The sequence below is a fragment of the Nycticebus coucang genome, chromosome 4 (genome assembly GCF_027406575.1).
Source record: "Nycticebus coucang isolate mNycCou1 chromosome 4, mNycCou1.pri, whole genome shotgun sequence".
In the NCBI taxonomy this organism is placed as follows: domain Eukaryota; kingdom Metazoa; phylum Chordata; class Mammalia; order Primates; family Lorisidae; genus Nycticebus; species Nycticebus coucang.
This window is the reverse complement of record NC_069783.1, coordinates 23,554,860-23,576,638: the sequence shown is the minus strand read 5'-3', so window position 1 is coordinate 23,576,638 and position 21,779 is coordinate 23,554,860. Positions and strand designations below refer to the sequence as shown.

The 21,779-nt window shown below is 53.8% G+C and overlaps 2 protein-coding genes across 7 annotated transcripts in view; one reads left to right on the top strand and one right to left on the bottom strand.

Moving 5' to 3' along the window:
* Positions 1 to 2,363: 2,363 nt before the first annotated feature.
* DNMT3A (DNA methyltransferase 3 alpha) overlaps positions 2,364 to 21,779 on the top strand; it is a 100,733-nt gene continuing 81,317 nt past the window's right edge. Inside the window, exon 1 of one of the 3 annotated variants that reach the window (XM_053589460.1) lies at positions 2,364 to 3,605. The gene's annotated coding sequence lies outside the window, so the exon portion shown is untranslated. Of the gene's footprint in view, positions 3,606 to 3,822; positions 4,216 to 21,779 lie in introns of those variants that run through there. The other 2 variants (XM_053589463.1, XM_053589461.1) reach the window with 2 other exon arrangements.
* On the bottom strand, positions 4,230 to 5,951 carry LOC128584528 (uncharacterized). Of its 4 annotated transcripts, none has more exons than XM_053589482.1 (3): positions 5,719 to 5,950; positions 5,541 to 5,623; positions 4,230 to 5,359 (listed from the first exon to the last, which is right to left on the bottom strand). In XM_053589482.1, exon 3 carries the CDS (start codon positions 5,357 to 5,359, stop codon positions 4,709 to 4,711), a length of 651 nt encoding a protein of 216 aa, XP_053445457.1. In that variant the 5' UTR covers positions 5,541 to 5,623; positions 5,719 to 5,950; the 3' UTR covers positions 4,230 to 4,708. The 4 variants fall into 4 exon arrangements, with proteins under 4 accessions (XP_053445457.1, XP_053445456.1, XP_053445458.1 ...); XM_053589481.1 differs by having other exon boundaries at positions 5,541 to 5,615; XM_053589483.1 differs by lacking the exon at positions 5,541 to 5,623 and having other exon boundaries at positions 5,719 to 5,951.

The following is a 21,779-nucleotide window of genomic DNA, read 5'->3' as shown; positions in this document are numbered from 1 at the left end:
GGACTTCCCAACTGTCTAAACCAGTGGTTCTTAACCTTCCTATTGCCACGACCCTTTAATACAGTTCCTCACATCGTGGTGATGACCCCCAACCATAAAATGATTTTCGTTGCTACTTCATAACACTCATCCCTTCATAATTTTGCTATTGTTATGTATAGTAATGTAAATATCTGATATGCAGGATGTATTTTCATTGTTTCAAAGGGGTCGCGACCCACAGGTTGAGAACCGCTGGCTGAACTTTAAATAGCTGAATCCCTTTGTTTAAGCTAATTTAGGCTGGGATTCTGCTGTCACAATGGAGTCTGCCCTACGAGATGCAAGTGTCAGCATGTGTTACAGATGAACAACCTACAATGATGGGGTTCAGGATGTAGCTCTCTGGTAGGTGTGAACACTAAGGGGATTTAAGAGGACTTGGGTGGTGAATCATCGTGGGGTTGACATCACCCAGTAGGGTGGTAGGTGAGCCAGATCAGGAAGTCAGCGAGAAGGATTGAAGGTCATCTACTAGGGCAAAGACAGATGGACTTGTTCAAGACAAGGACAGATGGAGACCACACAGGTGTGTCAGGGTCTTGGGGCCAAGGGCCTGTACCACCACTTCTCCCATCTGAGTCAAGAGGCCTGGGGCTGAGTCTCCCCCTGGAGTCTCTGGGTAGAGGATGTTAGAGGAACATGTGGCAGCTAAAGGGGCTGGAAGGGCCTCTGTGGCGGTCACTGGTGCTGACTGTGCTGGTTCTTCCCACTCCTAGGCCCATGGTAGCACTTACTTCCTGGACCCTTGTAAGTGAATAGAGTTATACAGCTGCCTGTAGTGACAAATGTCTACTGTCAATCGGATACCCTCCAGTGCCCTCTTTGAGATAGTGGTTCCCTGAATATTCAATGAGTAGAGCCCCTATCTCTACCTCTCTGCAGACCTGAGATAGACGTGTAACATGAGCAAGACGTCACATGTGGCTCTTTGCTAATTTAGTTAATAAACTTAATGCACAGTTGGACTATGCTGTATTTTTGTATTCTATTAAGATATACTTTACCATTTTTACATGTATAGTTCAGTGGCACCTCCACTGTCCATCTCCAGAACATTTTCATTTTCTCAAACTGAAACTCTGTCCCCTATTCCCTCTGCCCCAGCTCCAGGGACCCACCACCTACTCCTGTCTCTATGACACTGCAGTATTTGTGCTTTTGTGTCTGGCTTATTTCACTTAGCATAATATCTTCAAGATTTATGCATGTGACAGCAGGTGTCAGAATTTCCTTCCTTTTTAAGGCTGAGTAATATTCTATTACACGTATGTACTACATTTTACTTATCTCTTCACCGGTTGATGAACATCTGGGTTGACTCCACCTTTTGACTAATTGTGAGTAGTATTGCTGTAAACATTGGGGTACAAATATCTATCTGAATCTCTGCTTCCAATTCATTTGGATATATACTCTGAAGTGGAACTGCTGGGTTATATACTAAGTCTATGTTTAATTTTGGAGGGGGGGGGCACCATATTGTTTTCCATAGAAACTTTGTGGTTTTAAGTCACTGAGATTTGGGGTTGTTTGTAACCTCAGGATAACTTAGCCTAGCCTAGCTTGATTCTGTCCCACATTTTAGATGGTCTACGATCAACCAGGATTCTAGTAAGGCCACAGTGGGGCAAACAAGGGGTTGTAGAAGACCAAAAGCTAAACTAATCTGAGCTGGACGCAGCATTATGTGTGGGGATGAGGGTTAGCCCGTACTGATATACCCCCTCCTGATAGCCAAAGCCATTAGGACCACGGTCTGCAACCTGCAGCCACATGGTTGCTTCTTCATGGACACAAGCTCCCTAACATGGCCACCTTAGGCCTCCTGACCCCCGGCAAGACAGACATCCAAGGTCCCACATTTCAGAAGCTCTCAACCACGCAATCATAAATAGCCCTATTGAACAGAAATTTACAATTGCCCATCTTTGTCCTGAGAACTTCAGAGCGGCTACAATGTTTTCATGGGATGGTATGGTGATTTCAGAGTCAGATGAAACCTGGTTTTGAATCCTGGCTGTGCCACTTCCCAACTATGTGGCTTTGCCTCTGTTTCTTCATCTGTAGCATGAGGATGGTACAAACTACCTCAACAGAGTTGGCAAGGCTAGGGAAGTGCCATGTCTGGTGCCCTGTACATGGCAGATGCTCAGTAAATGGGTGCTGCTATTTGGCGGCAGTGTTATGTAAGCTGTTGTTGAAGGTAGAGGCAGATAGTCATCTTTCTAAAAATGGTCTTCCCCTCCACCAAACTGTCTTCAATGCCCATCTTGATGTAGAAAGCAAATAGGTTAGGAGCCTGCAGACACACATGAGGTCAACCAAGGTTTATTGAGAACTACATGCCAAGTGCTGCACTTGGTGGTCCTTGTTCTCACAAAGCACTGAATCTCTGAAACTGGCCAGGTGGAGACATGGATTGCAGGGCGTATCTTCAAGGGCTTGTAGCCTCTTCAGCGAGGATGACAATGAAAAGGGCCAGGAGAATTGCCCAGAGAGTCGTCTCCCATCTTGAGGCTTTGGGTAGAGGTGGGTGAGACTGAAGGAGCTGGTCTCATTTGAGGGCTTCCTGAAAGAAAACTTTCCCTCTAGGATGAAAAGTCAGCTCTGGGCCCCAAAGAACTAGATGACTCTGTACCTGTGACCCTCAAAGGAGTGGAGTTGCTGCATGGGAGAAAGGAAAAATAGGACCAGCTTTGGGAGCAGGGCCTGGGTGCCATGTCCAGTAACCCTTGCCCACAGTGAGATGGTGGGCATCTGTGGTGGGAGCTCACCACATGCCAGGTAGAGGGCTGGGCACGGTAACACAGTGGACGGCTGGATGTGTGTGTGCGCGCGCAGGTGGGGGATGGCTGGTGGGGCAATGGGCAGAACATGGAGCTAAGGGAGGAGGCTGGGGGTCAGATGGCTCAGCCCCAAGCCCCTAGAGGTAGTTGTTGGAGGAGAGAGATGAACAGAGGGTGGCTGTGCTGATGGAATTAGACAGCCTTGCCCAAAGTCAGAACCCTGGAGCCCTGCGAGCTATGTGGGGAATGAGAACAACCCCCACAGTGCAGGGGTGAGGGCGGAGTGTAGGTATGCACAGAATCTTACAGCTGGAAGAGACCTTCAATGTCATTCAGTTCAACCTCCTACCCCACAAAATCTTTGTCTTCCAGTGCCCAACTGAGGGCACTCAACTCTACTTGGTTGGACACCTCAAGGTATGGGGAGCTCACTCCCTCCAGGTGGCTCATGTCAGAGAGCTTTTGGCGCCTTCGAGACGGTCAGGAGAAGGCTGGCGCTCCGACCTTGGTCCCGCTAAGCCGGCTGGCCTCCACCCCGCAGCGGCACCCGGCTGGGGTTGCGGCGCGGCAGGGCTGGCGCTGCTGTCCCCAGCCCCAGTGCTGAGGCAGACAGAGTGCAGTGGGCTCTGGTGGAGGTCGGGAGAACTGCAGGACGAAAGCCGCCGGGGGCTCCGCGGGCTGCGGGGGGAGGCACTTGACACCGGCCAGGGGAGAGGAGGGGCCGCTGTCCCTGCGGCCAGTGCTGGATGCGGGGACCCCGCGCGGAGGCAACGCCAGGTAGCGGGATGCCCCGCGAGGGAGGGCTGCAGCAAGGCCCCGGACTCGGCTCGGACCCGAGAAGCCCTGGTGGCCGGGAGCGCGGCCGAGGCGGGTTGCCCGGGCTCGGCGCACGGTCGGGGCGCAGCGGGGTCTGGCCCTCCTTCTCAAGGCGTGCGGGGACCCCCGGCCGGGTCACAGGAGCTAAGAAGTCCGGCCGAGGGCGCTAGGACCGGCCACGCTCCCAGGCCGCTCCCGCCGCGGCGCCCCGGGGCCCCCCAGTCGGCGCTGCCTCCCGGGCCGGCTCCGCAGCTCCCGGGTTCGGGCCAGCGCGGCCGCGGGGGGCGAGCGGCGGGCGGAGGCCTGGGCCCGCCGGCGGCCGGAGGGAGGGAAGAAGGAAGGCGGAGAGAAGGGGTGGGAGGGGGGGACCCGGCGGAGGAGGCGGAGAGAGGGAGCGCGACAGCGAGCGGAGGGAGGGAGCGAGCGAGCGAGCGAGGCAGGCAGGCGGGCCGGGAGGGAGGGAGGGAGGGCGCGCGGGCGGCGGCGGCGGCGAGAGCAGAGGACGAGCCGGGACGCGGCGCCGCGGCACCAAGGCGCGCAGCCGGGCCGGCCCGACCCGACCGGCCACACGGTAATGAGCGCCGCCGCTGGCGGCCCTGGAGGCTGGCTCGGAGGCGGGCGGGGAGCAGGGAAGGCCGGGCCGGGGGCACCGTGGCGGGCAGTACCCGGGTCGGGGCACGCTCCTGGACCCCTGTAACTCGGCGCTGGGCGCCTGCGGAACCAGAGCTGCGGGCGGGGACCGTGGGCCGGGTTGGCCCGGGCGGCGCGGGGGATTTGAGGGTTTGTTTATGTCCCCGCGGGCTCGGCAGGCGCCCCCTCCCGTCCCGCCCGCTCACGGCGCGGACCCCCCTCCCCGCCCCCGCCCGGCTCCGGGCTCAAGTTCAAGTCTATACAATGCCGCGGGGGGCCCCCCTCCGCCGCCAGCCTCAGCCACGGTGCCCGGCTCAGCGCTGCCGCAGGGGCCCGGGCCTGGCTGCTCCCGCCTTCCGGGCTCTGCCTCTGCCCGGTGGCCCTGCCTGGGGCCTGGGGCCGGGGCGCTGGAGGGCGCGGACCCCGACGCAGAATTATTGGCCCCCGCCGCGGCCCAGGAGAGGGGGCGGGGGCCGGGCCCCGCGCAGGCTCCGCGGCGGCGGCAGAAAATGGCAGCCTGGCACGACCCGGCCCCCCGCCCCTCCCCCCGGCTCCCGGCCTCCTCGGCCCCGCGGGGCGGGGGACCCGGAGGCTCCCGGGGGCGGGCCGAGGGGTGATCGCGGGGCCGGGCCGGGGAGCGCTGCGCACAGATCCTCCTCCGGCCACCTGTGGCTGGGGGTGCGGGGCGCCAGCGGATCTGGGAGGGGCGGCGGAGGTGGAAAGAGTGCCCTCTTGGGGGGGGCACACCTCTGCGCTGAGGGCCAGGCGGCATGGGAGGGGGTCATAGTGCCTGGGCTCCTCCCTGTCCCCGCCGCGGGCCGTGGGAGCCGAGGCGGCAGTGGTGGCCGCGCCGCAATGTGGGGGCGGGGCGGGGGCGGGCTAGGATCCCGTCCCCGGGCCGCGGGGGCCGGAAAACGCGGAGGTGGGAGAAGCCGGGCCTTGGCTGGGAGCAGCGCGGGTGGGGACGCCCGGGGTCGCCCCCTGTAGCAGCCCCCCCACCCGCGCACACTCCCACGCACGCGGACACACTCACGCACACGCACCCCCGCCGGGCCGGTGCAGACGTGTCCTTGAAAGCTTCGCATCTGCACAGTGAAGGACGAGGCCTTGCTTAGGCTGCTGATCAGGGTCTTCGGCCGGCCCCTCGTCCCCGCACCCCGAGATACCCCGAGCTTCGGAGCCGCAGGCAGCCGCTGTCCGTGTCCCGCCCTCACCCCGGTCCCCCTCCCCCAGGCTGCCCTGCCCTCCCTCCCCTTCGGCGGGGACCTGGCTGGCGCGGGTCCAAGGCCTCTTCCCCTGGCCTCCCCCAGCCCCTCTTCGCTGGGGCTCGCGGCCCTCCGCCTGCCAAACTACGTTTCGCTTTCCTGGAGCCTCCCTTCTTGGGGGCACCCTCTCCCCACCCCGCGTTATTTCTCCCCTTCTCCATCCCCCGGGTCCATCCAACCTCTCTATCCTGCAAGGCCCGTTGAGGAGGTGTTGGCGATTTGGGTAGGGAGTGGGGCCCCGCTGGTTCTCAAGGGGCTCTCTCCCCTGGCTCCTGAAGGGAGCCCCCTGTGGCTGCACCTTGACCCAAGATGGCGTCTTGCACCCAGCTGGGCAGCTCTGGCCTGCAGCAGGCGGCAGGCGGGGGCAGAGGAAGGGCTGGGGCCCCTAAGCCACACAACTCCCTCCCCTCTCAAACCAGCAGAGACAGGAGCCTTCAGGAGAAGCGCCCTTCGCCCTGTGACCCAGCTTGGCCCTCACTGCTGTGCCCAGAGACTGCCATCAGCATCCCTGGGGGACGGTTCCGTCTTCATGTTTCACTCCACACTGCCAGCGGCTGAACCTCCTCCTGGGCGAGCAAGCTGGGAAGAGATCCCGGGATCAGGTGCTGCTCCAGCGCCTCCTCCCACCCAGGCAGATGTGACAGCTGCAGTCAGGGAAACTATTCTCTAGGGCATTGCTGGGGTGTTAAGACTGGCCTGTGGGATTTGGGGAACCTGGCTGTTAGTGGAGTGGACCCTCTTTGGGTTGTCCCTTCTGCTGGCAGGGGCCATCTCCAGGTACTTTTCTGAGCTGCCTACTTTTGTAGAGTTGGGTTGTGAGGAGTTCCTATTGGGTTTCTGAGGCAAGGAAGGTGCTCCCCTCTGCCTCGGATTCCACTGAAGCCCTGGCTGGGCTGTGTGACAGGCAACTGTCAAAGTGTGAGTCAGTGTATGTATGTACATGTGTGGCATCCATGCAGGGACCCAGGTCAACTTGTGCAGCAGCTCTGGCACCTGCCTGCCTTGCCTCCTGGGCCCCCCTCCTGCTCTGCATCCTGGCGCCCTCTCCAGCCTTTTGCCCAGCTCTGTGGTGTTTGTCTGCAGCTCCTGGTTCAGGCTGACCAAGGCTTTCCTTGTCACCCCATCTAGGCATCAGGACCTTCAATAGGAGCCTGACCGTAGGAAAGGTGAATTCCTTCTAGACTCAAAGCAAAAATTGATCCACAGTGAAAGGGCTGCCCTCCTAAGCCAGATGACACCAGTGGCCATCTGTCAGGGTGTCCACAGACAGGATTCCTCTGTGGGGTCAGGGTTGGACTAGAGCCGGAAGGTCCATTCCAACTTTAACATTCTATGGCTCTGACTTTGGTGGTGGAATTTCAGACCCAAGGGTGGGGGCAGGGTGGTCTGTTTTCTACAGCATGGGGGTAATCGGAGATTTCTAAGGAAAGGAGGTATGAGAGAGCCTGGGCCCCCTGGAGGATGGTCCTTGGACAGGAGAGGTGGTATGTGAGGTGGGGGCCCTACAGGAGACAGGTTGGTCACATCTGACTGCAGAGGATGTGAAAGTACAGCCTCCCTTAAGCCCTCACATGTGTGTAGGTTTATGTATAAATCCGTGTGTGTGAATAATCTCTGAGGTTTTTATGTCCAATTCACAATACGCCTTTCAGTCCTGTATGGAAGTTTCACTGTCACTTTCACGCCCATCTCTGCCAAAGCTCCTCTCAAAAAGCCATCTTGTCCAGGGTCCCCAGCAGGAAGAGTAGAGGCAGCCTGCACTCTGGGGAACTCAGACAGTCCCACATACTGCTCTTTCTTTGGCTCCTGCTGTCTCCCATGTGTCAGTCTCTCAGTTTGTGATCTCCAAGGAACAGAGACCTTGCCTTGGCTTTTTCTGAGTCCCTGCTGGACACCCAGTGAGGCTTCACTGGGTGTCTGCTGAATGAGGAATGGTCACTCGCCACACTGTCCTCTTTCTGCTACCCTGCCCTCTCCTGAGAGGCAACTTTGGTGGCCAGACTCTACTTATGATAGCTGCCACTCTCCTGCCCAGTGGCCATTGCCCAGGGGCCAGTTTCTTAGTCTTTGTACCTCCTCCAGATACCCAAGTTCTCAGCAAGAGCCCAGATAGCCCCAAGGCTTCTTTTGGAGGGAACCAGTGAGAGAGGGCAGTATGAGAGTAATCTTGCCAGCGCTCTATTGGATGAGTTAAAAGCAGGCCACTCTTGCTATCCTTGGGCCTGAAATGTCACTGTTAGAATCCAAGCCTTAGAATTTCAGGCTGAAAGAGAACTTTGAGTTTTGAGAGCTCTTGGAACTAGGTAGGGGGCTGGCTGTGTGGGGTTAGGCCCAGTTCTTCCCAGTGTTGGCTGTGCCACCCAGAGCCTGAGGCCTGAAGGGCCACTTGTGTGCCTGTCACATCCTAGTCTCCCTTGGCACTTCCTGCTGCCTTCAACTTGATGACCTGGGGTCCCTGACTTAGTGCCCACATCCCCCCACTTCATGTCCCATTGAGAGCTGAGTGTGTTTCTGGCCTCTAGTAGTGAGGGCCAGGGTGCAGCCCTAGGGGAATTGCTTCCACCTGCATTTTTATATCAGCGGATACTAGAGATCAGGAGAGCTTCGCCTGCCTCTGAGGCTGGCTTTCTGCTGCTCTGAGCAGGGCTTGAGTAATAAAAGGGCTAGATTCCTTTCCACTTAAATTTTGAGGACTCATTTGCAGTCATTTCTCTCTTTGACTATTTTTCCCTAAAAATATGACCAAATCTGAGATCCATAAAGTGTCAGCCTGAGATTTATATGTTTCTGAGACTGCCCCCACTTGGCTAAGTGTGTGGGCAGGATGGGGTTCAGTGCGCGTGTGTCTGTGCACATTTGCATGTGCATGGTGTACATGCAGCCACGTGTGAATAGGTAGGACTCGAGTCAACATGAGCCAGTTTCAAGACAGCGTAAGTGAGGGCCCTGGAATCAGAAGGAGCTGCATTCTGACACTTCCCACAGAATCTTGGGCAACTAACTTATTTCTCTGAGCTTCAGTTGCCTTACCTGTAATAATGAGAGTAAGAGTAGAGTTTTCCTTGCGGGCTATTATGAGGATAAGAACATGTCAGGGTGCATTACTTTCTTAGAGCAGAAGCGCTCGGGGTTGGCTGTGACTGTCTCTGTCATCTGGGCTGCTCACGTGGACTGGCACTGCAGCAAGTGCTCCGGGAAGTCCTGTCCACCTTCCTGCCTCTTTTGCAGAGTCTCATGTCTCTGAGAAGAGGAAAGAGCTGATTCTGATTCAGAATCTTCAGAGGCGGAGGCTCCCAGTGCCACTTAGCAATCTGTCCCGGAGTTGAATACATCTTCTGGTCAACAGGTTGTTTGTGCATCTTCCCTAAATCTTCCCTCTGTGGTTGCAGCTCTTTTTGCTTATTCTCTTGAATGTACTAGTATTTCCCCCATATTGTCTTCCATTTTCCAGACAGTAGCTGAGCATTTCCTGTGAGTGAGGCCCCATGCTGACTTTGAGGGACACAGTGAGTTTAGAATGAAGGACAGAGTGAGACCAGCATCAAGGGGAGGGGGAAATAAAGAGTTCAAAGGAGAGCAAGGTCACAGCCAACTGAGGGGATCAGGGAAGAATTCTTGGAGGAGATGCACTTCAGAAGAGCCTCGAGGACACAAGTGGAGCTTCTAGGCTAAGGAGAGAAGCCAGGGCTGTCCAGAAGGGCTTCATCTGAGCCAGCTGTGGTGCCTAGAGGTGACTAGGGCCTGGCTTGTCCTGGTGGCCAGGGTTTGGAGAGAGGGTTCCCCTCTGAGCTGCCCTGATTGTGGTGGCTGTTGAGCCACCCAGATGACAGAGACAGTCATAGCCAACCACCAGTGGGGAGAAGAGGCCAAATGGTATAGGATCTCTATTCTTTATATACCGAAGACTAGAGCTTAAGAGCTCAGACTTGGAGAGGAACAGAGTGGGAGTTTAAATTACACCAACCTCAGGGGGTTGTGGTGATTAAGGGGGACGCCAGGATAAGGTCTGGTCTGCATACTGTGGCAGCAATTCAGTAATCTGAGTGTGGATGTGTGTGTGGGGGGGAGAAGGGTCCCTTTTCTGTTCTCCCAGAGGTCTCCATGTCCCCCTTTGCTTACCCTCAGTGGAGTCACCCCAGCATTTAGAACATTCCTGCAGGGGGCTGCCAGTGCAAGGGAAATAGGTGCAGAAGGCAAGTTCCTGCCCATGCAGCCCAACTCTGCCTTGCCCTCCACCCTCTCCCCTATATTCTGCAGAATAAGCTGCCAACTCTGAGAGGAGGTATCCTGGCAGGTGGCCTGGTGCTCCTAAGTGTGGGTAACTGACAGCACCCAGCAATGATGGCCAGTGGGCAGGGCCTGCCAGGTTAAATCTCCCTTGCTAATAACATCATAGGCCACTAGCCTGTCTGAAGGACAGTGACAGTGCATGGTAGGGGGGTGGGGAGGTACCGAGGCCTGGGGCTTTCCTAGCCAAATCCCAACATGGACTAGATTTTTTCAGGGTAGCTCTGCATTGCCCACTCCTTTGTTTCTGTGGTCCTCTCTGACCCCTAAGGTTCCCCAGATGTGTGACCAGGTTCCTATACCCTCTTACTTCATGGCCCTGCTCACTATCATCCCTGTTGATCTTTCCACTCTACTTCTGTTTCAAATGTCAAGGTCATTTTTAATTCTGAGCAAGCGATTAGCTACCCCATCTGGGTGCACAGAGGGGTGAAGGGCCATCTCTTAGAGCCAGTAATGGGAGGGCCACAACTCGGGCTTCAGCTCCAAGTCTGATGTTCTTGCTATAGTGAAGGGAGGGTGGTGGTGATTAGATTTGTGGTTTAGTAACCTGTTGGTCGAATGTGGGCTGTGTCATGGGAAATGCCTGGGAGGCAGGAGGCCTTTGCAGTGTGCTCCCCCTCTGTCCCCCAGATGACCCTGGGAGGCGCATGGGGGTGTCCCAGCTCACACCAGGCCAGTGGGATCCTTATACCCCAGCAAGCAGAACCTGTTTGGGAGGCGGTTTCTGGAAGTCCTGTGTGATTAATTTTATAGATTCTGAAAGGATAAACAAATTAATAGGTAAAGGGCAATCTATTTAAATCCCCTAAAAGCCTTTGAAATGTGGTGTATGCATATCTGTTCTGATGTGTTAGAGGTAATTAATGTATTACTCAAAATGCATAGTATAATCTCGTTTTTTGTGAAATGCCTTAAAATATATACAAGTATACACATGTATAGGCTTGCACATGCATGGGAAAAGTTGTTCTGGAACAATACACACCAACCTGTGAACAAAGGTTTTTGCCTTTTTGTATACTTTTGTACTCTTTGAAAAAATGTAAATGAACATGTGTTACTTTCTTACTGACAACAACGAAAATAAAACCATACCTTTTTAAAGCTTGTGGATAAGAATGTGAAAAAGAATTAAGTTACCCTAAAGCTAAAGAATATACTATTTTTTATAATGGATTAGAAACTGGTTTCAAGACTGACAGCAAAGGGTAAGGCTATTCAGCTACTTGTTTATTGAGGAAAGGTCGCAGAGAGAAATATTGGAGACACCGAGGTCTATAAGTAAAGGTCTGAGCTGGTAGTGATTGGATGAGAGCAGAAAATAAGTTATCTTTATAGGATGGTGATCTGAAACTCAGTTGTGACCCATCACTGCGCATCTTCTGAAAAAGCATCAGTCTGGTGGACTGTAGTGACCCAGATGGTTCCCTAGAAACTGGAGGTATAACTGGGGCCCAGTGAGCTCAGGGGACCCAGCCCAACCATGGCAAGAGCACCTTGGGAGGTCATAAAGACCCCAGCAGGGGTGGAAGGGATGCCTGGGGAACTTGTCTGGCATGTGGGTTCACATTATGCCCAACTCTGATCTAGGTGACCCTGGTGATGGGGTGGAGAGGTGTGGGAAGGGCAGATACACATTCCTCTGCCAGAAGTCATTTTGCTACTGCAGGTGAGCTCCCATCTCCCCCTTCCACATCCCCCTCCCCACCCTGGCCCATGGATGCCTCTTGGAGTGTCCTTTGCCCTCTGCAGCTGCCCCTGTTAAAGGCGTCTGTACTTCTTTAGCCCTGTCCTCTGGAATAAGGCAGGAAGAAACATAAAAGGACTTGCCATATGGAGGCCAGCACAGAGCTGGTCCCTCTGCCAACCAGCTCCTTCAGTCCAGACTGGTAGGGAACAGATGTGCAGGGTAATAAAGGCACTTGGGAATGGGCAGACCTGGATTAGCATCTCAGCCCGACTAGTCCTCAGTTGCTGGTGGCCCTAAACAGCTTAAAGCTGCAGGTTTTTCATCTGTAAATCAGGGTTAAGAATAGCACCCACATTTACAGGGATGGCTTGAATGGAATGCATTGTTTTATGAATGCAGCCTGCGCTGTGCCTGGCACAAGAGAGCAGGTACTCAGTAGGTGTGTGTTCCTTTTCTTTATGTGGGGGTCATTCCAGAGTGAGGATGACCCCAATGAACCCTCTGTGCAGTAAGATCCTACAAATGCCACTTGGTTGAGAATGACCCCAAGCTCTCAGTGGACTCTGGGCCAGAGCGGGAGGCGGAGGACTGGCAGGGACAGAGAAAGACGTCTCTGTCCTCTTTAGGCTTCACTATCTGACCCAGTGCCAACAGGGATCTTGGCCTTTCAGAGCCTCTGTTTCTTCCTCTGTAAAGCCAGGCTTTGGCTGCACCTCTTTTAATCTCTTTAGGGTTCCGTGGGCCCTTTTTCCTCCCTGCCCTCTGGTCTCTTTGGGCCCCAACAAGCAGTGGCCTCTCAGCTGGGTTCTGGGCCTGCTGGCACCTGGCTGTGCCCCACGGCCTGGAGGCATGGGAGGGTCTAGACCACAGGCCTGGCAGCTGGCACACAGCAATGGCTCCTAATGGTTTTATTACCGGCAACAATGTGGTACTTGTTGCCATCCACTCACAGGCAGGTGGTTCCCATCCCAACCAGTGGTGGCCTGAGGGCCCTGGCTGGGACTGGAAGCTCAGCTGGGAAGCCCAGCAACTCTGGGCAGTGACCACCGTCTTTTCTTCCGTCAATACCCTGCTAGCAGCCTGGAAGCTGAGTGAGCTGGGGCACGGCTGGTAAGGTGCTGGCCCCCAAGCTGGCAGCTCTGGCAGTACCCGCCTTTGCTCTCCAGAAGTCCCTTGCTTGAGATCCATGAGTGATGTTCATCTGTCCATCTGGGAAAGCCATACTGTGTGCCAGGCCCTAACTGCACAGGTGGAAGAGGCTGCTTTTATCCTCAAAGAGACTGCAGCTTAGGTGAGGGTCTAGCAGGGTGAAAGGAGCCTGGCCAGGTGTGCCCAGGCATTATTGGAGCTCAGAAAAGGAAGGGGGAGGGACAATCTGGAAGGGCAGGTGGTTGTTAGCTGGGTGGGCAAGGACACTTTCTGGCCCGATGTGGCTGTAAGGGTAGAGAATGATGGGGAGGAGGCTGGAGGGCTGAGCCAGACGGCCATGGAAGACTGGGATGTTATCCACCGATGGGTGTCTGGCTTGGTATTTATATCTGAGAAAGACCATTTTGGGGCACTGAGGAGGAAAACTTGGGCAGGGGAGGTGGGGGGCAGGGAACCCAGGCGAGAGGCTGGTTCAGCAGCAGTGTGGGCCTGGAGGAGGCGTGCTTTGCGCCACATTTAGGAAGCAGAGTCAGTGGAACAGCTGGGTGATGGAGGCGATGAAGGTAGTTGGGGGAGACCCTCTGGTTTCTGGCTCAGCCAACTGTGTGGGTGGAGATGCCACTTAAGGTGTGTGGGGGGTGAGAACTGTGTGTGCTTCCCGCTGGAAGCAGGATTGGAGCTGGAGCTTGGAGGTGGGTAGGATTTCCCCAGAGGGAGCAGGGCTGGGCTTGCAGGAGAAGCTGAGTCCTACAGCTGGGAGGTGGGGTGTCCGGAGTGATGCATTAGAAAGGCAGGTGCATTTGGGTCTGCCAGTTTTGAGGAAGGAAGTAACTTAACCAGGCATTTGCACCACGTGCACTAGGTATGCTGATGTTTGGGGGCCTGAGCTGGGCTTCTGCGTCACCATAATTTCCTCAAAAGGTGAGCTGCAAGACCTAGATCCTGTCGCTCTGCTCCTGGCTGGGGTGAGTCTTATGATATTCTGCGAATCCATGTGGTTGGAAGTTGATGTCAAACTGTTTGGCCTTCCGGCCACTCTCCATTCAGAGGTGGGTCCACAGAGATAGGGGGGCAAGCTAGGGACAGCATTTTTGGTAAGCAAACAAAAAGGAAACAAACAAAAACTTTCTCTGAATGAGTCTTGCTGTGTGTGTTACTTAAAGTATAATCTGAAGGCTCTTTCCAAAGAATTTCTAGAAAAATGACATGAGCCACATCAGCATTGTTGAACCCAGGTGGACGTAAGGGACAGGGTAGCATCATTCTGGGTCTCCAGACATGGTATTGAACAGACAGTGGTCTCCCCTTGTCTCTGCCACCTCTGCACAGTGTATCCTTGGGAGATCATGTAATCGCTCTTAGCCTTAGTTTCGCCATCTGCATAATGGGCATAACCTCACAGGCTTGTGGTTTTGTTTTAAACATTGCTTCTTGCACTAAACCTCAATATTTTACTTCACTCGTCCTTTCAAAGAATCCTCATCTAGTTGGCTTCACAGGTGTTTGAGACTTAAAATTCAGCCACGTAAGCTCACTCTTTGGTGCAAGGAGGCACGCAAACTCTTCTCTCTCACTTCTAAGTTCCCTCTGGTTCTTTGGCTCCCAAGGGGCCTGCTCCCTCCTATCCCCTTAGTCAGTTTGGAGTTCCCTGTTCCTGGAAAGGTCCATTTATCATGTTCTGTTGATGCGCTTGTTCCCAATTCTTTTCCACCCCAGTGTATTTGAAGAGCATCTGCCAAGCTAAATGGGAGTTAGGGGTGTCAGTTCCTTTTTTCTTTTTAATAAAGGGGAAGGGGGGGTGTCTGTGCAGAGCTGCCTAGGGCTGTGTGGAGAGCAAAGGGCTCAGTGGTCCAGGGCCCTGTGGGACCACAGCCGGGTCCTTGCCCTATACCTGGCTCAGCGTGCTGGGGGAAAGGGGTGCAGAGCCCTGGTAGGTCTGTGTGCTGAACTTGGGGTTGACTTGGGCTGGATGTGGGCTGAATCAGACCTCAGGAGACAGTGGAGAGGCCACTTTCTCTGTGAGGGGCCACATGGTGGCCCTGTGACATGCAGCCACACTGTGGAGAGACCTCCAATGTACCTCTGCCCTCCCGAGGCTCTGGCAGGAAGAGGGCTTCTCAGCTGGGGCTCTTGTGGTGATATAGATAGGAAGACCTGGCAAGAGTTGGGTGCCTCTGGCAGGGACCTGGAAACGTGGGAATGGGGAAACCCACATTTCTCTGGTTTGTACATACATACCTGCGGCAGTGCCCGAGCCACGGGGCAGCCCTCTGGAAGCAGGCGTGTATGAACTCAGGGTATGGTGGTGTAATCAAATGAAACATACAGCATAATTAATTTGGCATACCCTTAATGATATGCATAATTGTGCTGCATGGTAATTAGGTGTAAATGGTAAGCAGTTCACATAAATGTTTTTGTAATTGGTATTAATTTTGCGGAGGCAAACCGAGTTTACGCGGTTTTTCTCTTCTTGCTCTGTTAGTTTTATAGTACAGGCAATTCCCAGCTTTTGGAGGAATTCTCTTGCAAATGTTTGTTTATAGGGCAATGTTTTGTGTGTTCTCTCAGAACAATGTTGTGAATGGTTATGAGGTTCCCAAGCTGGTTTCCAAATGCCTCTTTGGCCCATACAGTAGGTGAAATGTGTGACGTGTGTGCCTAAGTGGGGAAGGCCCTCCGGGGTCCTCCTGCTCCCCATGTTCTGTGCCTGCAGTGCAAGGGGTCTGAGCCTGCACACCTGCCCGGGTCCTCCTCTGTGTCTGGGTCTCTGCGAGTGGCTCTGTGTGTGTCATGTGTCTGTTTCTGTCTCTGCGTGTCTCTGGGCATGTCCATCTGTGTGTGTGTATGTCCAGCATGTCAGTGAGCCTGCGTCTGTGCGTGAGCGTGCACCTGTGCCTGTGTGTGTGCGTCTGTCTGCGTGTGTAGCTGTGAGAGCCCGCTTAGTGGTGCAGTGGCGAAGTGAAGTTCTCTGGTAGAGAAATTACCTATTCTAACAGCAAGGGACCGTGGCTGGGGGGTTGGAGGCAGACTGAGGAGCGAAGGCTCAGGGAGAGGACCCTGGTGCGGCAGCCATTCCTTGGAGAGAGCACAAGCCAGAGTCTGGGTTTCCTGAGAACATATTACTGGCCTTCATTCTTCTGAATCACATAATATTTTTTAAATTAACATTTATTGATTGTCCACCCGGTGCCAGGCAATATGCTAACCACTCCACTCAGATTCTCTCTCCTAAGTCTTAAAATAGACTTGTGAGTTAGGGACTCTAACCCCATTTTGCAACTTGAGAAACTGAGGCCCACGTCTCTGAGGGCCAGCTCTAGGCTTGAGGTGGGGTCTGGCTAAGCCGCCTGAGGGCTGCTGGGAACAGAGGCTAGTGGTTCTGGAATGTGCTTCTGGGAAGCCTGGGCTCTTCCTCTGCCCCCTCTAACCCCCCACCTGGTAGGTTTGGGTTGGGGCAGCTGTGAGGAGAAAGCAGACCAGGGGCCTTCGAGAAGTTGCCAGAGCAGCTAGCTCCTTCCTACTTTAGTTAGAGGAGGAGGCAGGGCTGCCACAGCAGCTCCCAGGCCCCGAAAACCCTTGGGGAACTTCCTAGTGTTGACCTGGGGGGGCTCAGCTGAATGGTCAGTTAGTGTCATTTGGTCCAGGAAGTGGGGTGGGACACGCATGTCCATGGGCAATGTGGGGAGAGGGTAGTTAGAGGTGAGCCAGGGACTCGCCCCAATGAGCCTGGAGGGGGCAGCCCCCCTAGTGTCCTGTGGTTCACTACTAACTGGACCCTGACCACTCACTTCACCTTGTAGATCTGGGGACAGGTGGGCCTGCAGACCCTATGGCAGGTGAATGTTCTGGCCTGGGAATGGTAGAGCAGATGGTCTTACCATGGGTGCAGTGCCTTGGGGGGCTCTGCCAAGCGACCCCTAGAATGGGGATTGTGGGGGGTCACTCTAGGCACCGCAGCACTGTGCTGGGGATGTTGCAGCTGCCTGGGAGTGACTTCACACAGTCCTCTCTGCCTCCAGGGTCACCCGGAATGGGGTAGGGGCAGCGGGGTGCAAGACATGAACTCTCACCTCATCTGTTTGGGGAAACAGACCCAGCCACACATATATGACACACTAAATGACCATCCAGCCAAAGCTGACTGAAGACCATTAGCCATTGAGGAGAAGGGGGTGGAGGAGAAGGAGGGAGCGACGTTGGACTGAGGGACAATGTTAGACTAAGGCACGGTGGGAGGGAGCTGGTGGGCCCTCTGGGAGAGGCCTCCCTCTTAGAGGAGAGGATTGTGTGAGCACAGACACAGGATGGGGGCAGGGGATGTCAGTTGCACAGGGCCTAGAATGATGGGGTCAGCTGGGAGAGGTGGGAGGCGAGGCCCGAGCAGTAGGTGGAGTCCACAATGTAGCCAGCTGTTGGTGTAAGACCAGACCAGGGTGTAGACTTTACCATGTGTGAAAATCATTGGCATCCCAGGGTTTTTTTTTTTTTTTTTTAATAGCTTGTAAGATAGAATTCGCATTCTATACTGTTCACCCATGTAAGTGTATGATTCAGTGGGTTTTTTTTTGTAGTTTTTGGCCGGGGCTGGGTTTGAACCCGCCACCTCCAGCCTATGGGGCCAGCACCCTACCCCTTTGAGCCACAGGCGCTGCCCGATTCAGTGGTTTTTAGTACATTCACAGAGTTATGAACCATCACCACAATCAGTTTTTTTAAATTCTCATCATAGGTTTTGGTAGAGGAAGCCACGTGTGGACAATCCTTGCTGAGAGGCTGGGGTGGGAGGTTAAGACCCAGAGGTAGGGAGACCCACTGCAGAGTGACTCACTCTGCCCTATGGTACAGAGGGCCAGGGGTGGGGGGAGAAGATAAAAGAAGCCTGAGGCCCAGGCTTGGATATGGGACTCAGGAGGGTGGGACCTGAGTTCTCTCCGGGGTTTTGGGCTTAGGCAGCTGAGGGGTAGGTAGTGTTATTTCCACATAGAGGGAGAAGCCAGGAATTGAGGTGGCTCTGGAGGAGACATGTGCTAGAAGAGTTCTGGGAAAGCAGGATTTTAAGAGATGACAAGTTATCCAGGTGAGGATACCCAGAAAACAAATAAAGATGGAGTCCCTGGCAATAGGAGGTCTGTGTTAATTTAAGCCCTGGTGTCTTAGAGGAGGAGAATTTAGCGAGAAGTTGAAGACAGAACGTGACCTTGAGGAGCACCAAGAAGTGGGAGCAAAAGTTCCATTTAGCTCAGGAAACAGAGCTGCAGAGTCTGAGGGTGGGAGACAACCAGGAGCAGGGGGCCAGGAGCACCAGGAGGGGGTGCAGGGAGCGCACTGGCTCATGCGCCCGAGATGTAGGGGCCTCTCCTTCACCCCAGGGCCTGGCTTGGCAGTGGCACTCAGTGAATGGCTACTGAGTGAGTGCTTCAAGCAGGGAGTGCTTATCTGGCAAGGATGCTGACTTGAGCTCAGGGACCACGAGGGTGGAAATAGGCCCTTTGAGGTCATGGGTGACTGTATCAGTCATGGTCCATTCAGGAGACAGAAACCACATAATGATATAAAGAATTATTAGCTGGGCATGGTGGCTTACAACTGTAATCCTAGCGTTCTAGGAGGCCAAGGCAGGTAGATTGCTTGAGCTCAGGAGTTCAAGACCAGCTTGAGTAAGAGCAAGACCCATCTCTACTACAAATAGGAAAAAAATAGCCAGGGATTATGGTGAGTGCCTATAGTCCAAGCTACTTGGGAAGCTGATACAGGAGAATTGCTTGAGCCCAGGAGTTTGAGGATGCTGTGAGCTATGATGCCATGGCTCTAGCCTAGAGCAACGGAATGAGACTCTGTCTCAAAAAAAAAAAAAAAAAAAAATGTTATTAGCTATAACAGGTGATTGGAGTAATGAGGGATTGGCTAGTAAGAAGTAAAAGAAGGCTAGTGAGAAGTAAAAGAGGCACCATGGCTCACGCCTGTTATCCTAGCACTCTGGGAGGCCAAGGTGGGTGGATTGCCTGAGCTTACAGGTTTGAGATCAGCCTGAGCCAGATCCAGACCTCATCTCTAAAAACAGCCAGGCATTGTGGTGGGCACCTGTAGTCCAGCTTCTAGGGAAAGCAAGAGAATTGCTTAAGCCCAAGAGTTTGAGGTTGCTGTGATCTGTGACGCCACGGCACTCTACTCAGGGTGACAAAGGAAGACTCTGTCTAACAAAAAAAAAAAAGTAAAAAGAGCTCTAAAAAGCTCCAAATAATACAGAACTAGCAAGCATGAAAACAGCCACAACTCGAATTGCCACAGAGTACCAAGCAGGAAACGCCCCAAGGCACAGGCCTTGATGGAGAAGGTGTGACCATGGCTCCCTGGATGACACAAAAGTGGCTGTAGTGCCATGCTGGCAGAATTTGCTAGAAATAAGCCCCTAGGACTTAGTGGAAATCCATCCTTTTGTGTCTCAAGGAAAGTTATTTAGGGGGAGGCGTCTTGCTGGAGGCATGCCGCTCTTAAACTCCCCAAGGGGGTGCTGGGTGAGCCTTCTGGCTTTTGGGTGCTGCTGACTGTCATGCGTTGCTACAGCCAGGCACGGGAGAAGCTGTTTGCGTTGCAGAGCCTGGAACTTCAGTAACTTCTGGCCATATCAATAACTTCTCAAATTCAGTAACCAATCCCACTGAACATTGTTACCTAAAGACCAAATTATAACATGAACTGACAACAGTGGGAAGAAAGAGGGAAAAAAAGAACAGCTCCCTTGTATACAAACAAACACACCTAAATCAAGTGACTAGAAAATACGCAGAGCTACTACGGTCCTCATGTCCGCATTTGTTCACGAGGCTACGTTTGCGCTCTGGTCTCCTGATCCCATTACCCGTTCTGTGTGTCTCTGCCTCAGCCAGAGCCCCAGCAGGTCATACTTCTTTTACTTGGTGAAGTAACCCAAACCTTCATTCCCAAAGGATCTGACTCTTCAGTTATCCTGCTTGTTGTTCTAGTTACCGTAATTTCCCAAGAAGCCTTACTTCTGAGCATGGAAGTTCTAAGAGGTGCCTAAGGAAATCCCCTGGGCTCCAGGCAGAGTCTTGCTTGGCTGTCTTGTATCAGCAATCCAGTTTCTCCTTGGTAACTAGAATCACTGCTTCCTCCTTGGTAACTTGGTAACTAGGATCGGGCCCTCTAGAGAGTGGAGTAATTCCTTTTTTGTTTTTTGACTATTGGTTCAGTGGCATGTGGGGCTTAGAAAGCCAGGTGAGTATGGATGTCTTATCTGCCAGTGGAACCATTGTGGTGGAAGCTCTCCCTTTGGGGATTAAGACATTCAGTGTCCCCAGACAGGTCAGAGATATGGGGTAGGGGAAACCCGAAGGGGAGAGTCAGTGAAATGACTCTAGAGCTGGCAGGTGTGAGACATAGAGAAACACGAGTATGGACCTGGGACCACCTCCACCAGGAAGGATGGAGTCAGATCCCTGCTGGTGGCTGCCGCAGTGCCTGTCAGGGGCCACATGGCTGATTCTCACCTAGGATTTGAGCCTGGCCACCCTGTGCCTCTGGCTCCCAGGCCACGGGAAGCCCATCTGACGCCACAGCACGCATGACGCCCAGACAGGGCTTCTCTCGGCTCACAACACTCGCAAAAGGGCGCTCCTTTATGGAAGTCTGTGCTGGCTCATTTTGCCTCTTGAGAACAACTTCAGCTCCTTCACAGCATCTATTTTGGGTATAAACCTTTCCCCCTCCTCCTTTCGGGACTGTGTCATGGTAACCATTAGCGTGAGCAGAGGAGTCTGATTCAGACTCTTTTCTGCCCATGTGGCCATCACGGTGGCAGCAGGTTTGGTGTGTGATCGTAAGTGCTTACACTGGTGGTGCCAATGCTGGTGGTACCATGGCTTTGAGGGTGATGTGATCGGAACAAGACAGGTGGGCTTTGCAGTGGGAATAGGATGGCAGGACTGCTGGCCTGTCACTGGCTAGTGGTTTGAATGTGACTGATATTTCTGAAAGTCAGAGCAATGGAAGGATGATGGGCAAATACTTGAAAGTGGCACCAAGGCCTTCCTGCTGCCTCTCGTCCTTATCCAGCCCCAGTCGTGAGACCAAGAGAGGCTATGGCAGGAAGGGCAAGGGTTGGCAGATAGACATTTCCGTCTGGTAGCCCCTCTGCTTTCTGCTGGCCCCAGCCTGCCCCAGGCCTGGAGCTTCCCACCACCCTGGCAGATGATTAGGTGGATGGATGCTCTTCTGCCTTCTGTCACCCTCTGGACTTGTTTGTACCTCCTCTTATGATCAAATAGGAAATCCAGCCATGAGGCTGTTATCTGTGGATTGGGGTCAACCCACGGGCATAGATATTTGGTCACGGAGCTGGCTCTTGGATCCAGGGTTAGCATGCTCATTTGTGGCAAAGTGCCACCACATTTGCAAGGGCTCCAGTATCACACAGACCTGGCTTCATAATCCTGCCCTGGGACTTCCTAGCTATGCTATCTTGGAGAAGTACTAACCTGTCTTAAACCACAGTTACTTCTATAAAATCTGGGTGACTGTAGAACCTACTTCACAGGATTGTCGTGAGGATCGAACGGAATAGGGCGTGCCTCTTAGCACAGTGCCTGGCATGTGGCAGGTGCTCAACAGACAGCGGAATAAGTGAATGATTCACTGAATACCACGCTTAGAAGGTTGCAGCCCCTGCTCCTGTCCTCACCCCCGCTACAGACAAGCCTAACCAAGAAAGGGAGACTGACTGGAATCTCGGTTCTGACCACTCCATGCCCAAAGTTAATATACCCGTGGCAGTTACATGCTGCTGGTTGGAGACCCACCACAGGCTGGAAAACTAGGCTTCTGAGTGGGACAGACCTGGATTGTGTCTGGTTCCACCACTTCCTGTGTGACCTTGGGCAGTTTTCTGAATCTCTTTGTACCTCATTCTTCTTGTCTGGAAAATGGGGATAAAAATAGTACCCACTTCAAAGGGTTCGGGTGAGGTCTGAGGATTAATGAGATGTTGACATTGTAAAGCTCTGCTCATGGGGCCTGGCAGCCGTAGGAGCTTAATAAATACAAGCTCCTGCTTGAGCGAAGGCTACAGGCACTCCAGGGATTTCAAGAAAG

Bases quoted from the DNA above. Each gene is read 5' to 3' on its own strand.
- LOC128584528 (XM_053589483.1), bottom strand. From the start codon at position 5,359: ATGCGAAGCTTTCAAGGACACGTCTGCACCGGCCCGGCGGGGGTGCGT.